The sequence below is a fragment of the Camelina sativa genome, chromosome 9 (assembly GCF_030686135.1).
Source record: "Camelina sativa cultivar CO46 ecotype springtype chromosome 9, ASM3068613v1".
NCBI lineage: Eukaryota > Viridiplantae > Streptophyta > Magnoliopsida > Brassicales > Brassicaceae > Camelina > Camelina sativa.
This window is the reverse complement of record NC_141888.1, coordinates 41,249,130-41,266,306: the sequence shown is the minus strand read 5'-3', so window position 1 is coordinate 41,266,306 and position 17,177 is coordinate 41,249,130. Positions and strand designations below refer to the sequence as shown.

At 38.8% G+C, this 17,177-nt stretch overlaps 4 protein-coding genes and 2 non-coding genes across 11 annotated transcripts; 4 read left to right on the top strand and 2 right to left on the bottom strand.

Annotated features, from left to right (window-relative positions):
* Positions 1–21: 21 nt before the first annotated feature.
* LOC104714388 (regulator of telomere elongation helicase 1 homolog) lies at positions 22–7,233 on the top strand. Of its 5 annotated transcripts, XR_755831.3 has the most exons (23): positions 22–312; positions 608–873; positions 956–1,104; positions 1,230–1,311; positions 1,420–1,567; positions 1,704–1,860; positions 1,958–2,241; positions 2,362–2,407; positions 2,548–2,689; positions 2,784–2,938; positions 3,105–3,196; positions 3,287–3,385; positions 3,469–3,537; positions 3,686–3,772; positions 3,929–3,982; positions 4,046–4,176; positions 4,432–4,489; positions 4,578–4,683; positions 5,012–5,065; positions 5,195–5,658; positions 5,748–6,020; positions 6,143–6,973; positions 7,128–7,233. XR_755831.3 is itself a non-coding variant. In XM_010431733.3 (21 exons), the coding sequence occupies exons 1-21, from the start codon at positions 211–213 to the stop codon at positions 5,967–5,969; spliced, it is 2,967 nt and encodes a 988-aa protein (XP_010430035.2). In that variant the 5' UTR covers positions 22–210; the 3' UTR covers positions 5,970–6,106. The 5 variants fall into 5 exon arrangements, 1 of the variants encoding a protein (XP_010430035.2); XR_015565828.1 differs by having other exon boundaries at positions 3,899–3,982; positions 6,143–7,233; XR_015565829.1 differs by lacking the exons at positions 6,143–6,973; positions 7,128–7,233 and having other exon boundaries at positions 3,469–3,532; positions 5,748–6,106.
* Positions 5,975–7,009, bottom strand: LOC104714389 (transcription repressor OFP14-like). Its single transcript, XM_010431735.2, has one exon. The coding sequence runs from the start codon at positions 7,007–7,009 to the stop codon at positions 6,110–6,112; it is 900 nt and encodes a 299-aa protein (XP_010430037.1). The 3' UTR covers positions 5,975–6,109.
* Positions 7,234–7,553: 320 nt separating the features above from the next.
* LOC147939345 (U4 spliceosomal RNA) lies at positions 7,554–7,705 on the top strand. The gene has a single exon (XR_015567748.1). It is a non-coding gene; the product is annotated as a U4 spliceosomal RNA (small nuclear RNA).
* Positions 7,706–8,640: 935 nt separating this feature from the next.
* LOC104714386 (uncharacterized) lies at positions 8,641–10,495 on the top strand. Of its 2 annotated transcripts, none has more exons than XM_010431731.3 (4): positions 8,641–9,307; positions 9,444–9,673; positions 9,767–9,993; positions 10,107–10,495. In XM_010431731.3, the coding sequence occupies exons 2-4, from the start codon at positions 9,450–9,452 to the stop codon at positions 10,112–10,114; spliced, it is 459 nt and encodes a 152-aa protein (XP_010430033.1). In that variant the 5' UTR covers positions 8,641–9,307; positions 9,444–9,449; the 3' UTR covers positions 10,115–10,495. The 2 variants fall into 2 exon arrangements, with proteins under 2 accessions (XP_010430033.1, XP_087320572.1); XM_087464446.1 differs by having other exon boundaries at positions 9,051–9,307; positions 9,424–9,673.
* TRNAR-UCG (transfer RNA arginine (anticodon UCG)) lies at positions 8,911–8,984 on the bottom strand. Its single transcript has one exon. It is a non-coding gene; the product is annotated as a tRNA-Arg (tRNA).
* A 107-nt stretch (positions 10,496–10,602) lies between the features above and the next one.
* LOC104714385 (coatomer subunit beta'-1) lies at positions 10,603–17,126 on the top strand. Its single transcript, XM_010431730.3, has 25 exons — positions 10,603–10,818; positions 11,062–11,082; positions 11,180–11,241; positions 11,328–11,382; positions 11,499–11,535; positions 11,637–11,962; positions 12,071–12,202; positions 12,323–12,471; positions 12,583–12,651; positions 12,788–12,935; positions 13,035–13,100; positions 13,379–13,567; positions 13,692–13,832; positions 14,026–14,100; positions 14,226–14,402; positions 14,496–14,587; positions 14,668–14,784; positions 14,939–15,053; positions 15,130–15,201; positions 15,300–15,496; positions 15,598–15,691; positions 15,773–15,879; positions 16,095–16,224; positions 16,381–16,555; positions 16,864–17,126. The coding sequence occupies exons 1-25, from the start codon at positions 10,816–10,818 to the stop codon at positions 16,884–16,886; spliced, it is 2,772 nt and encodes a 923-aa protein (XP_010430032.2). The 5' UTR covers positions 10,603–10,815; the 3' UTR covers positions 16,887–17,126.
* The last annotated feature ends 51 nt before the right edge of the window (positions 17,127–17,177 follow it).

The following is a 17,177-nucleotide window of genomic DNA, read 5'->3' as shown; positions in this document are numbered from 1 at the left end:
GAAGGCAGTGCAAGTGATTCAGTTTATGGGCCTGTATAAGAAATTAATGGGCTTTTTACGGATGTTTCGAAAAGTGAAAAGCCCTAAAAGGCGGGAAAATCAGAAGAGGCGCGTCTTCTCTTCGGGTCTTCTTCTTCTTCTTCTCTTCGCTGCGGCTTCTCTCTGTGCCAAGAAGGTCCGTTGCCGTTGTGTTGTGTGTGTCCGACCAAAATGCCAATTTACAGCATCAGAGGAATCAATGTTGATTTCCCATTCGAAGCGTACCAGTCTCAGATCATTTACATGGACAGAGTCATCGAGTCTCTTCAAAACGTACGTGTGTGTCTTTCCCTCTTTCTTTACACCACAACTCTCTTCAACTCTTTAGGAATTAGATGATGATCTTCTCTCTCTATCTCTCTCTCGCATATTATCTCTCGCACTCTATTTGTTGCTTCTTTTGTTTATCGCTTTCCCCACTCTTTAGGGTTCCGATTGAACTTTGCTTTGTATTGATTCGACCTTATTCATCGATCTGATTCTAAATTAAAGCTGAACCCATGATTACTATTTGGAAATAACAAGGAAATAGTCTTTCAATAATGTGGTTTGTACTTGTGATGCTTAGAAATGTCATGCGCTCTTGGAGAGTCCTACTGGAACTGGGAAAACTCTTTGTCTTCTCTGTGCCACCTTAGCCTGGAGAAGGAGTCTGGGCTGTTTCTCTACCCGTAAGGATCGAAAGAACACTGAGATTCCTTGGAAAGATTCAGACGACCTAATGTCACAATCTGGAAGAGGAGGAGGAGGAGGTTTTCCTACCATTGTTTATGCGTCCCGGACTCATAGTCAGCTCCGCCAAGTGATCAAAGAATTAAAAAGAAGTAGCTACAGGTCAGACCTCATTCTGTTTGTAGCTTACTTATCAGCATTTTACTTTGCTAATCATCTGTTCTAATCTCTCTGTTTCTCAAAGGCCTAAGATGGTGGTGCTAGGATCACGGGAGCAACTATGCGTGAATGAGGAAGTGAACTCCCTCCGTGGAAAGGCACTCACAAATGCTTGCCAGTACCTTTGCAAAAAGCGCGGAAAACGCCAATGCAACCATTTTAATCGGATCCCAGGTACATTGTGTGTTGTATGTAGCATGACATGTATCTAAAAATCTGGTCTTTATTGCCACTTCCACCAATATAAAAAGCCTTGATGTTCACCATTACTATTCTGCCTTGTCATAAATCTCTTGCAGATTTTATAAAGAATAACCCTCATATTGGCGATGAACCAGTTGACATAGAGGATTTGGTCAATATTGGAAAAGATTCTGGACCGTATGTTCCTCTACTTTTGCTCCTTCAACATATTTGTTTCTTCTTTTTTCAGATGGTATCTGACGTTGCTGGCTTGTTCCATCTGTGTACCATATTTGTATTTTGCAGATGTCCGTATTATATCACTAGAGAGGTTCACAAGGACGTGGACATCATATTTGCACCTTACAACTACTTGATCAGCAATGGGTATCGAAAGTTTTTGAAAGTCAACTGGAATGATAGTGTCCTGATTTTTGATGAAGCTCACAATCTGGTATGGGGAATAAAGATGTTCCACATATATTTTCTTCTTGGGGGTTTTGTTCTATTCATCCAAGTTATCCTATCTCAGAACGATTATACTGCTTCCAACTTCTCGAGACACTCAGTTTATTATTAAACATGCGCAGGAAAGTTTATGCGCAGACTCAGCTTCATTTGACCTTCCTTCTGTGCTTTTATCGGCTTGCATTTCTGAAGCACAAGAATGCGTAGAACTTGCAGCAGCTAGAAGGAATTCATTAAATGATGTGTCCGTGAACCCTGAGACTTTTGCCATACTTAAAGGTCAAACTTGGGGACTTGATTGAGAATATAATGTTCAGCTATAAGTGAAAGAAAACGACATGTCTGTTCTCATCTATGCCTTGTTTTCCTCTTGCAGGACTGCTTCTAAAGCTGCAGGAATTAATTTCTAAAGTGCCAATTCCAAAAAAGGATGAGGGATTTACCAAGCCTGGGCCTTACATATATGAAATGCTTAATAGTCTTAACATTACTCACGAAACTGCTCCTAAACTCATTGGTACTGTTGAGGAGGCTGCAGTGTTACTGGAGGAGGAGAAACAACGAACAGCGACCAATAGTGGAAGCAAACTAGAAATCATTGCTGACATACTTAAGCTCATCTTCAGAGAAAATGGAAGTAACCACGCAGATGTTTACCGTGTAAGTTTTAATATTATACTGAAAAGAAATTTATCTATCACTCTTGTGCTATCTCATTTGCAGAAACTCACTTTCTACTCCTATCTTGCACTTACATTCTCAATGTTCGCCCTTTGTTAGGTTCATGTACAGGAGCTTGAGCAAAGTCCTACTGATGTGATAAAAGGTAAATAAGAGTGGGATTGTCTACAGCCCTTAAGCATTAACATAAGCACCATTTTACTAATATGATAATATAAATAATTATTCTTAATCTGCTTTTCCTGTGGAAACTGTTTTTTTATTACAGAATAAATTATCTTGTAGGTAAGGTGTCAAGAACGCTGAGCTGGTGGTGTTTCAGTCCTGGGATTACTATGCTGGACATAGCGAAAAAAGGTGTTGGGTCTATTATTTTAACATCGGGGACCTTGTCTCCCATGGATTCATTGGCTCAAGAACTAAAACTGTGAGTCATATTGCTAATGTTTTCCCTCACTATGCTTGTCTATCTGCCTTTTCCCCCAGCTTTTAATGGAGACATCTTTTTGTGGACAATGCAGAGACTTTCCTGTTCGGTTGGAGAATCCCCACGTTATATCCTCAAATCAGCTATGGGCTGGAGTTGTAAGTACTGGTCCATCAGGGTACGTTCTTAATTCTAGCTACCACAATCGTGATGTACCAGAGTACAAACAAGAACTTGGGAATGCCATTGGTAAGTAATTTGCTATTTGGAAGTTCATTTGGATGCCCTGAATGTATCACTCTGACTTTCTGATGTCTGAACCGACTTCTTGAATCTGGGGAGCTCTCAAAATAGAAGCTGCTATCCTTATAGTGATCACTGATGAAATTATTTATTATGTGATTCTGCTCTGCAGTTAACTTTTCCCGAGTCGTGCCTGAAGCACTGCTGATATTTTTCCCTTCCTATTACCTTATGGACTCTTGCATTTCATTTTGGAAAAATGGGGTATGGACTATGGCCGTTATTAATTTTCTCTTTGAGTATGAAAAAATTGTTACTCTTTAGCTTGAAAACCTACCGTTTCTTCATGTTCAGTGTCAAAGAAACTCAATGACAATATGGGAAAGAATCTGCAAACTCAAGAAACCTGTCATTGAGCCTAAGGATTCATCTCTCTTTCCTGCAGCAATGCAGGTCAGCAACAGAGGCCTCTGATCTATGTTCTTTTGCTTCCAAAAGATAATTTAATCCTGTCTTGTATTTTTTTTCCATGGTAGGACTTTTCAGAAAAATTGCAAGACAAATCAAGTTGGGGTGTGGTATTTTTTGCCGTTTGTCGTGGTAAGGTATGTTTTCTTCAACCTGTATGAAATCTGTTTCTTTGTAATAAAAGATATCCTGTGTAGTATGAGGATGCTGGTACAATAAATAGGAGGTGAATAAGTATCTGTAGTGTAGTGTCTTCAGTATGGCTGGTCTCTGTTGTGTTGTCAGGTCAGTGAAGGACTGGATTTTGCTGACGGTGCTGGCAGAGCTGTCGTCATTACTGGGTTGCCTTATGCCAGGGTGACAGATCCTAGGGTTTGTTTGCTCATCCTTTATTGGTTTCCTCTTTTTGAGGGTTTCTTTCTCATTTGTTTTCACTTTTATTTACACTGGCACTGAGAGCACTTTTCTTTGAATTTTATGCTGCTACTTGCATTCCAGCATATTTATGTTAAGCCATGTGTAAAACAGGTTAAATTGAAACGAGAGTTTCTAGATGACCAATCACAACGTGCAGATGTTAAGGTGAGTTCAATATTTATTTGACTCTTAACACATCAAGGTTATAATATTTCTTGCATTTTTTAGGTATCAAGATCAAACCTTCTATCTGGAAGCATGTGGTATAGTCAAGAAGCCGCACGGGCTGTGAATCAGGCAATTGGACGTGTAATCCGCCATCGCCATGATTATGGAGCTATCATCTTTTGTGATGACAGGTTTTGTTCATACTTTCTATTCTGATCTATGTTCTTTGGACGAAGATTTAGTGCTATGAAATATGTTAGTTAAAGAACTGTCAGTTTTAGCCTTGAGATTTCTTCTGGTTGATATTATGTCTGACAATTCTCGTCGTAAACTTTACTCGCTATAGTTTTCAACTATCATCCAAATTGACAAGAATCGATCTTGGGTAAAAATATATTCATACTCATTTTTGTCTGATTATATCGTACATTGGCAATTGTTGACAGATTTGAACAGCCGTCCCAACAATCCAAGATATCACTTTGGATACGACCTAACGTCAAGGTATAAGTTCTGCTCTGTCTTGCTCTTGCCTCTACCTTTTTACTTTTTACAGAGAGTAAGTTTGTTTCTGGATACACCGGTTTTGCAGTGCTACTCTAGATATGGAGAGGTTATTTCTGACCTTGCTCGATTTTTCCGGATTGAACGATCAAATTTTCCTACAGGGCTTGGAACAGAACAAGAGAACAATATAGGTAATGCATCTTGCAGCCTTAAGATAACTTTCATTGGGTATTACCATATATTAGTCTGCGAGCCCTATTATCTCCTGTCCTGTTTCTTTCTCTATGATCTCAATTATGGTTGTGTTGGGGCATGATATTATTACTTATATTTTTTCCACAAGAACCATGTGACCCTTCAGTTAATAGGTTGGAAAAAAAAAAAAAAAAAAAAGAGTACAGTCAATAGTAGTAGCATATGTGCAAATAGTTTTTCATAGTAAAATGCTCTTAGTCTTCAAGCCATATTTTTAAAGTATATGTTGGACATTCATTGTAAGCCAATTTTTTTTTGATACAGTTTCAACATTGTTACCGATGGAAACAAGCAAGGATAATCCTACACCAGCCTCTGGTCAGTGATTCATTTTCCTTCATTCTCATGGCTGAGGAAAGATGTTTTCCCTTTTGCAGATGGTATAATGTATATCTAACTTCAACTCTCTATGTTGCATTTTCGCTTTTGGGTATTGATCTTTTGCAGGTAATAGTAATTTGAAAAACGTTGGGATTTCGAAAAATGAGTTGAGTAGACTGGATGCATTTCCTCCTGCAAATCGGGTATCACCCTTGGAGCGTGATGGAAATAATATAAAATGGAAAGGCCTGACCATTCTTAAACATACGGGCAAGATACCTCGCATTGTTAAGGCAGATGTTATGCAGGGTTGTTCTTCACGGAAGGCTAAATTAGTGGAACTAAGTGATGATGAGGAGACTCCGGTAGAGAGGAGATGTGAAGTAGTCGATCTAGAATGCGACAACTGTGATAAGCAGACTCGTGAAACAGAAGTGCTTGCATCGAGCTCATGTTTCAACACTATGGGACTAATAAAAAAGCGAAAGGTTCCAGAGAGTCAGGGAAGTGCATCGTCATCAGTGTTGACAGCGAAAGGAAATGGAGGTGGTGATAAAAAGGAAGCAAGTGCATCTGCATTTTTGAGTCAAGTGAGATCCCACCCACTCTTTCCATGTTTCTCTTTTGTATATCAAGTTATTTGTTTACATTGGAAATCATGTGCGGATGATCTTACTAGGTCAAGGAAAAGCTCAACACAGAAGAATATAAGAAATTTATTGGATACATGCAAGCACTGAAGAAAAAGGAGATTAAGTTAGCAAACGTGATGCAGTCCATTGTGCAACTGTTCTGTGGAAGAGAGAGGGATCATCTTCTCATAGGATTCAAGGACTTTGTGCCAGTAAAGTATCGTCCTGCATATGAGGAATGCATTAAAACGAGAAAAAGAGAAGGCTGATCATCTTTGCAAACTCAAATTAACATTGTTACTCTGCTCTTCATTCTTTTTGTAAGTAACACTAAAGAAGAAAGCAATTTCTTTCTGTTTTGTTTTTGAACTGTAACAAAAGAGAATGAAAATTACATATTGCATAAGAGTTAGTTGTCTCTCATGATCATCCTCTTCTTCAGCCTCTCCCTGGCGGCGCGAGTACTGAGCGACCTCACAAGGCCTTTCCTGGTGATCCTCTTCTCCTTCTCACGGAGGGCGATGATGAGATCCACGAATGCGCTAAGTATGAACTTGTGTGACTTCTTGTCGTTGAGATCTAGATAGCAGAAGAGTAGCTCTTCCATCAAGTCCCAATCCACTTCCCTCTCCCGCATCCCTAACTTGGACTCCAACATCTCCACCATCGACAGCCTGAAATCATCTTGCGGCTCATCCGAGTATTTGAGGACCGCGATGCAGTTCTCTGGCAGCACCAAGGTGGATCTCGATTGTCTCTCCTCTGAAGTTGAGGTTGTTTCCAAGCTAGGCCTGCCCTCGGATGATGATCCAGGCGGTGGAGATAGTTTCTCTAATCTCCGTGGTGGCTGTTTCGGGGAGTCGTACACGGCAGGTCCCCATGTCCTCTCGAATCTGTGGCGATAGACGTCGTCGTCATCATCATCATCATCATCATCATCATCATCATCATCAGTGTCTTGTGGGGACTCCCTTTTCTCCTTGTTTTTTGTCAACCGGTGGTCTTCATGCTCAACCTCCTGGTCGTCTCGGATGCAGAGGGATTTGAAGTTCTCCTCAAGAAAGCGGTCAATGTCGGACAAGGTGGCGGCGTGAGCGGAGTCCTGGTAAACGGGTTCGTCTTTGTTGAACCTGGTCTTGCTGTTGCGTCGTCTGTGCTTGAAGGAGAAGGAGAGCTTCTTGGGATGCTTACCAAGCACCCAATTCTTCGAGGATGAGAAAGAATGGGAAGACGAGAGTTGCAGCTTCCCTGTCTCTCGTTTGATCTTTGACAGGTAACCATGCAGCGATGTCTGCAACTGGTTTGGCATATCTATCCTCGGATTGGTTTGCTCTACAAACAACTACGCATGATGAAAACAATCTCTCAGATTCTATTCTTTTTTTCTTCTTAAAAATCAATGTTGATTTGATGATTGATATACGCAGGAAGGGAGGAATGGTAGCGGGGTTACTTAGTCAAAATCTGAAACTGTTGTTCAACGCTTTTACGTTGTTGGTAATCTCATTAATTAATAGCAAGTTATTTTCTTCATTCTTTGTGGTTAAATCTGTTCCCATAAGTTCCAGATTCTGCATTGAATGCATCGTTGAATACATTTTTTTTTGTATTGGAAGTGAAACCTCACGCGGTTAATTATACCTGTCTGATAGCCGGCGTAGTAGAAGATAAAGTAAGTGTCAGTAATTAAGTGCTTTGGGTTTGGATTGTCGTAAGGCCCAACTTTTGAGGCCCAAGAGTGCCTAAGTTGTAATTGATGTGTACCTACTCTTTTATCCCACATCGGTTGTGAGAGTTTGGAAGGACAAGAGACTTGCGATATAAAAGAGAAGTAACTTGCCTTGAGAAAAAGCATCTTTGCGCTTGGGGCAATGACGCAGCTAGTGAGGTACTAACCGAGGCGCGTCTATTGCTGGTTGAAAACTATTTCCAAACCCCCTCATTGGCCTAGGCTCGACCTACGGCCTTTGAGAATTTCTGGAAGGGTTCCCTTCGGGGTAAAACCCTACAATTCTTTAGTTCAATTTTTTTTTTTTTTCACTTTTTACATTATATTTCGTATGATGATGATGCATTAAAATTAAAATATATGAGCACACAGCTATTTGGAAAATAAATTTTGACAAAAAAAAAAATTTGAAAAGGGATAATTGGAGAAGAAGAAGAAGATGAATGATTTTAAACAGATTGAATAGAGTTTTAAAGATTTTAAATGCTATGTAGATATTGTTATTATTAGATTAAGATTTAAGGAGGTGTATTGAAACTATGATTTTGGAGAATTTTTATGGGATTTAGGAAATTTGGAATTTTGATAGATTTTAGGGAAGTTGATATGATTTATAGTAAAATTCTTTCAAATACCACCTAAAACAATTGGATTTGGATTTATGTATTTTTAACTAAATAAATCCTCTCAAATTCTCCAGAATCCTTAAAACTTATTAAAATCTAAATCCACAAATTGTTTTGAATTACATTGGATTTTAAAGTAGATTTTTAAATCATCAGTTCAATAACAGTAGATTTTAATGGATTTTTTAAAATTCAAGATTGAATAACATAGGATTTGTAAATTTTACACAAATAACTAAAAATGTCAAGTTGAATACACCTCCCCCTAAAATTTGGTTAAACTCTGTTAAAATTTAATGTTATTAGTTTGTGATTTGTACAAATCATTTAAAATCTTAAAAAATTTGGGTTATTGGATTCAAATTTTTATAAAGTCATTAAAAGTTTTGTGTTATTCAATTAAAACAAAAGATTTTAGGATTGTTAATGAATTCAATTATTATGTTATTGGTTCAAAAGAATCTAGGATTGTTAATGAATTCAATTATTATGTTATTGGTTCAAAAGAATCTAGGATTATTAATAAATTCAATTATTATGTTATTGGTTCATGATTTTAAACACTTTCTTTACAAAGTAATCAACAAAATTCTCTAGCAATTTTTAACAATCTTTTACTTATTCAGTTTTAATGATTTTGTTGAAAGTTTCAAAATTTTTATAAATTAGAATTCAATAACAACCTCTTAATTGATTGATGGACACATTTGTACTTTTTGTATGTATATCTCTACGTTTCAATTGTTTACCGACTTGTAGACTAGGCGTGTTTTAATCCATGTTTATGGATGATGGGGTGGACACAATCAGAATCAATATTGGGCAACGCTGCAAAAATAAAAACGTAAAAAAGATCGACCACAGTGGGAGTCGAACCCACGACCTTTTGATCCGAAGTCAAACGCGCTAATCCACTGCGCTATGCGGTCATTCTTGCTAAACGTATCATCGACAGTTCTCTAAACCAAAACGAATTATTCTTTCTTTCTGTTTTTGCTTTGCTGGTCGCTTTGAAGCGAGAGAAAGAGAGAAGCGCTCTACCAACACCAACAGCAAAGTTTCTTCTCTCTGCACAAAATCGCCTTTGCTTGCTTCGAGGGAAGGAACAATCGATCGATCTGGTACGATTAGGTGCATCCCTAGCGCTCTGCCGATTCACCGGATCCGGTTTGATCTTCTTCTTCTTTACAATATTAACATCATCCCGATTCCCGAATCTAGAATTCTTTTCCTTCCGTCATCTTTGTTAGAGGTGCGTTTTCGAACATCTGCTAGCTGCTTGTATATTGATTTTACTTTAGCATTAGTGTTTTTTTTTAGGATATATAATAGAGATGAGGGATTTGATTTGATTTGATCTGATCTTAGGGTGAATTTTTGATTGGCAGAGAGCCATGTTCTATGGCACAGCTGTATGGGACCCTTGGCTTATTGTTGGCCAGATTATATGCCTGCAGTGCTCGTACTACCTCACTCTAGGACTCTTCACTATGGTCTTTCTTGGCCTTCGTGTTCCTCGCCTTAGTCTTGTCTACTTCTTCGATTATGCCACACTCACTACTTCTACCTTCACTGGTTGGTGTGTTATTGCCTCATTCCTCTTCTCTTCACTCGCTGGGTTAGATTCCTTTCTCTCCCCCTTTGCTTTTATTTTTCTTTCGTTTTATATCTCAATTTTGTTCATATTACTACTACTTGTCTTCATACGCAGGGCTGTTTACATGATATTTTTGGTGGAACGAGCACGCAAATGCTTAGATTTCTCAGCAACTCTCTACATCGTACATCTCTTCTTTTGCATCATGTATGGAGGATGGCCTTCCTCTATGGCATGGTGGGTCGTCAATGGTACGGGTCTCGCTGTTATGGCTTTGCTAGCTGAGTACCTGTGCATCAAACGCGAACAGCGAGAGATTCCTATGGATCGATTCAACTCAAGTAAGATTGATCATTTCTTTCTTTCTTTCTTTCTTTCACCTGGGGAACTTTTTGCCATGAGTAGAGAGAAACTTGAGATCTCACTGCCACAACATATTACTTTCTTTGTGCAGGGGTTTGAATTTGGTGGGTGTGAAACAAGTGATGAAGATTCTTGTGGTTGTTGAGTTGTCAGGGCGACTCGTAGAGCCTACTACTCTTTAACAATTGGGATGTACAGAGAATTCGAATGGGCATAAAAACAAGTTGAGAGCGCCAGCCAAAGTAACCAAACCATGTTGGACGGTGTGTGAAAAGGAGTTGCAGTTTGAAGTGACTTCAAAATTTTAGACATTTCAATTTTTGTATGAAAAGAAACCAGTAGACTCGGAATAGGTTTATTATGATTGCTTCCTGCGGTTAGTGCTTTCAATGTTACGTGACACATCCCACTCCCAGCCCTTATTTTGATAGCTTTGTGATCAGTGTTTCATTCATAATAATACTCAACAAGTCCCAAAAATTGGTACTGTAGGTAGGTTCAAACTTGTGCAACAACAACTAACAAGCAAGAAAGGATCGTCGAAACGTAACACATTATCGCACGCATACAGCATCGAAAAGAAAAAAGAAAAAACGCGTGATAAAAACGACGCCGCATTGGTGGTACGGTACGCATCACCCAGATTCAGATCCAAAATCGCCAACGCGCACTGCAAAGTGGAAAGTGGGATCACCACCACTGCCCCTTCTAGCATTACTCATCTTCTTCGGCATCTCTCTGATCCTCGCTGCCGACGATAAGCCGATCATCTGTCCAGACACTCGTTTGGACTTGCAAAGATGGTGAGTGATATGATGATCTCTTAGATCTACCTCTGAATCTCTTTCTATCGCCCTTGTTTTGTTCCTCATTGCATGAAAATTTGTATTCCTTGATTCATTCCCTTAACCGAACGCGCGTACATGCTTCTCCCTGTTGAGATGCGTTTGTTTTTCTCTACTATTATGGTTTCTCGCTACGTATTTTGTGTGTTTTCTCTTCAGCACTAACTTAAAAGTTTATGGTTTCTTTTGAATTGTTGACAGCCTCTCAGACTTGATATCAAGGTACAATGCAGTCTCCTTGATTTATTCTATGCTCCCTTTTTTATCTCCTGCGGATTGGATTTTGTTGGAGTGACACTCTTTTATCTGTTTTCATCAGCGCAAATTTGCTCAAAGATCAGAAAGAGTCAAATCTGTAGATCTCCATCCAACAGAGCCATGGTAATTTTTGATCGCATTCTTCATTCTTATTCTTTAGTTTATACTATTGCTTTAAGGCAACATTAATCCCATATATATTGGTATAGGATCCTGGCAAGTTTGTATTCCGGAACTGTGTGCATATGGAATTATCAGACACAGGTTTGTATCATCTCTTGCTTTTATCTTACTTGCTAGATAGCAAGTCTTCCTGATTCTTTACTCTGTGCTTCTTCTCTATTTTATTGTTAACTCAAAATCATCATATGACTTTGCAGACAATGGTTAAATCTTTCGACGTGACTGAATTGCCTGGTATGATATGATATGATTATACACCATCTCCTTGTTTCTGGTTCGTCTTATGCTTGTCCACAGCATTCTGCTTATCTTGAGTCTATGTCATTGTTGTGCAGTTCGCTCAGCTAAGTTCATTGCACGGAAGCAGTGGGTTGTAGCTGGAGCTGATGACATGTTTATTCGTGTCTACAACTACAACACTATGGATAAGATCAAAGTATTTGAGGCTCATGCTGATTACATTAGGTGTGTTGCTGTTCATCCCACCCTTCCCTATGTCTTATCATCATCTGATGATATGCTCATCAAGCTTTGGGACTGGGAAAAGGGTTGGCTTTGCACTCAGATTTTTGAAGGCCATTCCCATTATGTTATGCAAGTCACTTTCAATCCGAAAGATACCAATACTTTTGCTAGTGCATCCCTTGACCGTACCATTAAAGTAAGATTAGTCTCTTGGACTTTTAAAGACACATTTTGTTTGTTTCATGTCATGTTCATGAGAAGCTACACATTTTTCCTGTATTTACCTACACCTTTTCTTATCTAGATATGGAATCTTGGTTCTCCGGATCCAAATTTTACTCTGGATGCACATATGAAAGGCGTTAACTGTGTAGACTACTTTACTGGTGGGGATAAACCATACCTAATCACTGGATCTGATGATCATACTGCTAAGGTCTGTAATGAGCGCTCTTTGTTTGCTACATATGTGTGCTTGCATGTATCTCCATTTGTATTGTTTGTATCTAGGTTCGTTCAGGGTTTTCTATTGTTCATAAATGTCTTCTGCAAGCAGGTGTGGGATTACCAAACGAAGAGTTGCGTTCAGACACTTGAAGGTCATACACACAATGTTTCTGCGGTATCTTTCCATCCAGAGCTCCCAATAATTATTACAGGATCTGAGGATGGAACTGTTCGCATATGGCATGCCACCACTTACAGGTAGCTGTATGATGTCTCTATTGAAGCTACTATTGATTTGGTCTTTTACAAATTTCCTTAAAATTTTCAAAAATCTTCCTCCAACAATTTTACTTAATACTTGACATCTAGGCTTGAGAATACGTTGAACTATGGCCTTGAGAGGGTTTGGGCTATAGGACACATTAAAGGTTCACGCCGGTAAGTTTCTCAACTTTTACTCTGACAATATTGATTTCCTACTAAAGGTATATTTATCTTCACATAATTATTATTTTTGTGTGAATTTATTTTTCCTACATAATTTACGAAATGACAATACCTTATCTTTTTTCAGGGTTGTAATCGGTTATGATGAAGGATCCATAATGGTGAAACTTGGCCGTGAAATACCAGTGGCTAGTATGGATAACAGCGGAAAAATTATTTGGGCTAAACACAATGAGATACATACTGTAAACATCAAGAGCGTTGGCACAGATGAGGTATGGGGATTAAATGATGAACAGTTTCATTTTTGCTTTTTTCTTTTAAAATAAGCTCATGTTTGGCAATGTTTATTCTTTGATTCTGAACCTACTTAGGTCACTGATGGTGAGAGACTGCCTTTGGCTGTTAAAGAGCTAGGGACCTGCGATCTTTATCCTCAAGTAAGTGCATCCTTCTTGTTGTATATATTGACACTCCCTTTAGATAATGAAGGAATTATGGTTTCGTTTCTCTAGCTTGTCATTTCTACATTTGTTGAGTATATAGTGGATATGTAGTGCTAACAGTTTTCTTTAATTTCTGCTGCTAGTTATTTTTATTTTGGGGCAGTTTGATAGATTACTGGTTTTAGTAAGAAATTTTACCTTAAATCATTTATTAATTTTGTGACTACCCACCTTCACTTATGTTTTTGTTATTTAACTGTTTTGCTTTTCAGAGCTTGAAGCACAACCCTAATGGTAGGTTTGTGGTTGTTTGTGGAGATGGTGAGTATATCATCTACACTGCCTTGGCGTGGCGAAATAGGTCATTTGGCTCTGCGCTGGAATTTGTTTGGTCATCTGATGGGGAGCATGCTGTCAGGGAAAGCTCGACAAAGATCAAGATCTTCAGCAAGAATTTCCAGGTTTGTAATTCCTTTTGGCACATTTCTTTCCCCACTGATTAACTTTAAAGCTTTTGCTATATGTGTCTGGTTCTGTTATCTGAATTACACTAACCTGTACTGACAGCGCATTAATAATATGCAGGAAAAGAAGACTGTGAGACCTACTTTCTCAGCAGAGCACATTTTTGGTGGGACATTATTGGCAATGTGCTCAAGTGATTTTATCTGCTTCTATGATTGGGCTGAATGTCGGTTGATTAGGCGAATAGATGTTACTGTCAAAGTAAGTGCTTAGTTACTTTCTACAAGAGAATGATTCATAGGATACGGTTTCAGTAATATTTTTATTGGAGATATACAAAAGAGTTCCTTATCTGGACTTTAAAGCTTAAACGTAAAAGCAGAAAGATACCGCTCCTTTCTTGCGACACAATTTCTTATTCACTTCTAACGTTATTGTTTATTGGATGTTTCAGAATCTTTATTGGGCAGACAGTGGTGATCTCGTTGCCATTGCCAGTGAATCATCATTCTACATCCTTAAGTTCAATGTGAGGTTATTTAAAAAACCTTGGTAGTGAACCAGGACTCTAAAAGAGTTTGCTTAGTTTATTTCCTTGTACTGTTGTTGTTAGATACATGGTTTTATTCTGTTCTTTTTACTGTCTTTTTGTAGCGCGACATTGTTACCTCTTATTTTGATGGCGGTAAACAAATTGATGAGGAAGGCATTGAGGACGCATTTGAGCTTCTCAATGAAACCAATGAACGTGTTCGGACTGGCTTATGGGTTGGAGATTGTTTTATCTATACCAATTCGTCTTGGAGGCTTAACTACTGTGTTGGTGGTGAGGTAGGCTCATTTCTAGGTTTATGGGAAAAAATGTGTTCTTTCTTTTCTTTTCTTTCTTTGTAAATGAGATTCAGTATTCCTCTTATATTACAGGTAACAACAATGTATCATCTGGACCGTCCTATGTACTTGTTGGGTTATCTCGCTAATCAAAGCCGGGTTTATTTGATTGACAAAGAGTTCAAGTAAGCAGATGTTTTACTGTTATTATTCCCAACAATGTGTTGTAACTTTCTGACATCGGTGTCCTCTCTATTGTTTACAGCATTATTGGTTACACTTTACTTTTAAGTTTGATCGAGTACAAGACTCTTGTGATGCGTGGAGATTTGGAACAGGCTAATGAAGTCTTACCTTCAATTCCTAAGGAGCATCATAATAGGTATGAGAGTGTGTTTTCCCTCGCAATATGGTTATAGCTGCATTATGATGTTAGTGAATGCATCCAAAGGTCAATAATGGTTATTATGTTTTCCTGAATTCACGCATTCCTAATTTTCTGATTTTCAACTTCAAAAACCTGCTCCTGTTGTCAGCGTGGCACACTTTCTGGAATCACGTGGTATGATAGAAGATGCTCTAGAAGTAGCTACTGACCCTGATTACAAATTTGAGTTGGCGATACAGCTCGGTAGATTGTCAGTCGCCAAGGTTATTTTTTACCATTTGAGAGGCTTTATCTCCATGACTTACTATATGTTGTTACTCAATTCTTATAATTTGGCAGGACATTGCTGTAGAGGCACAAAATGAGTCTAAATGGAAGCAACTTGGAGAATTAGCTATGTCCACTGGGAAGGTGACTGTTTTTACACTGTAATTAGTGTTCTAGGATCCTTACAAAGGTAGAAGCTAATATGTATTTCTCTTTTCGTTTCCTATGCTTGGATTACTTAGTTGGATATGGCTGAGGAATGCATGAGGCAAGCTATGGATTTGAGTGGCCTGTTGTTGCTTTATTCTTCATTGGGAGATGCAGATGGATTGGTGAAACTGGCAGCACTTGCTAAAGAGCAAGGAAAGAACAACGTCGCTTTTCTTTGCTTGTTCATGTTGGGTCAAATAGAAGATTGCCTGCATCTGTTGGTGGAAAGGTACATTGTTACTGTTTTCTACATTGGGATTTACCGCTTTACATTGGTCACATATATTCCTGCAATTTGTTATATCTATGCTGATATTTATCTGGCTACAGTAATCGGATACCTGAAGCCGCTCTGATGGCACGATCGTACCTTCCGAGCAAGGTCTCTGAAATAGTGGCATTGTGGAGAAACGATTTAACCAAGGTTAGTGGTAGACACTTTCGATGCACCTTCTGACTGAATTTCAAACCTTGCCTTTTTGATCCTCTGTCAATCTGGCTACAGATAAGTCCAAAGGCTGCTGAATCTCTGGCTGATCCTGAAGAGTATCCCAATCTCTTTGAAGACTGGCAAGTCGCCCTGTCCCTTGAAAATAGAGCTGCAGAGACAAGGTATCTTCCAGACGTTGTTGCCGACGACAATAGCTTGTTCTTAAAAACAGTGCTTATGAGAAAGCCTTTTATTTAGAGTCATGTGTTTTTACTTATAATTTGAATTGATACCCCATATAAACATAACTCTAAAGTTTATTTCATTACCACGCCAATTTGAATTTTTCCAGGATCCTCTAAAACAAATTTATTTGTCTTGACTTGTCATCTTTTAGGGGCGTCCATCCTCCTGCTGGGCAGTACTGTAGTCATGCAGACAGAGATCGTACAACTTTGGTGGAAGCTTTTAGAATAATGCAAATAGAGGAAGAGGGGCGACTAGAGCAAGGGGATGTTCTCAACGAGGTACATTACATGCCATTGAAGGGGATTGTCTTTTACCCAATATGTCCAATCCAATTGCTAGATTTCGAGGTTTCTTGGCCATAATCGACAATGGTAGGATCATTAGATTTTACAGTTGCGGCTTCATATGTTTTCGACTGCCATTTTTTTGAATAGGTTGGGGAAGAGGGGGAAGAGGGAGAGGGAGAAGAAGAGGAGGAGGAGGAGGATCATCAGGAAGAAAGTAGTGATGGGAGGCAACAGAGTGTGGAAGAAGAGGCTGTTGTGGTGGACGCTGACTCTACGGATGGGGCTGTGCTAGTAAATGGGAACGAGTCTGAAGAACAGTGGGGTAAGATTAGTGAAGGAACCCCATCAGCCTTACTATAGCATTTGTGGTTTATTAAGTGACTGTAAGATTCTGTTGCACCAAAGCATCTCGCTAATTCTATTCTTAGGCCGTTTGGTTCCCATGCAAACATGAAATATATATCATAGGGCTCCGGTTTGCATATGTCCGTCACGTTTCCTCATCTGTCTGTCTCCCGTCTTCTTTTTACTGATCATCTTGTTTTTGATGTTGAATGTGTTACATTAGTGCTATTCAGTTCCAATTACTTTTATCAAGGATTGATAAAAAAAACTTTGTTTGTTTTACAGTTCTAACACCGCCACAGGAGTAGGGTTGGCGAAGACATACATATATTCATGGCTTTGAAACTTGGTACATTCAACAGAGAAGTGAGGCAGCAGAGAGAGAGATAGTGAGATTAGTTACCATTGTCAAAAAAAGGATCTATTATCTGCTTCCGCATTGTGCTCTTTTAATACAGATAAAACATTGGTAATATGGGTTTTGGGACTCTTATTATATATATAGCCTTAACTGAGAGATTTCAGCAGTAGAAGAATATTTTTGCCAACTGAAATGATCCCATGATTCCAAAAAAACTTATTGTCAGGTCAAAAGTTGG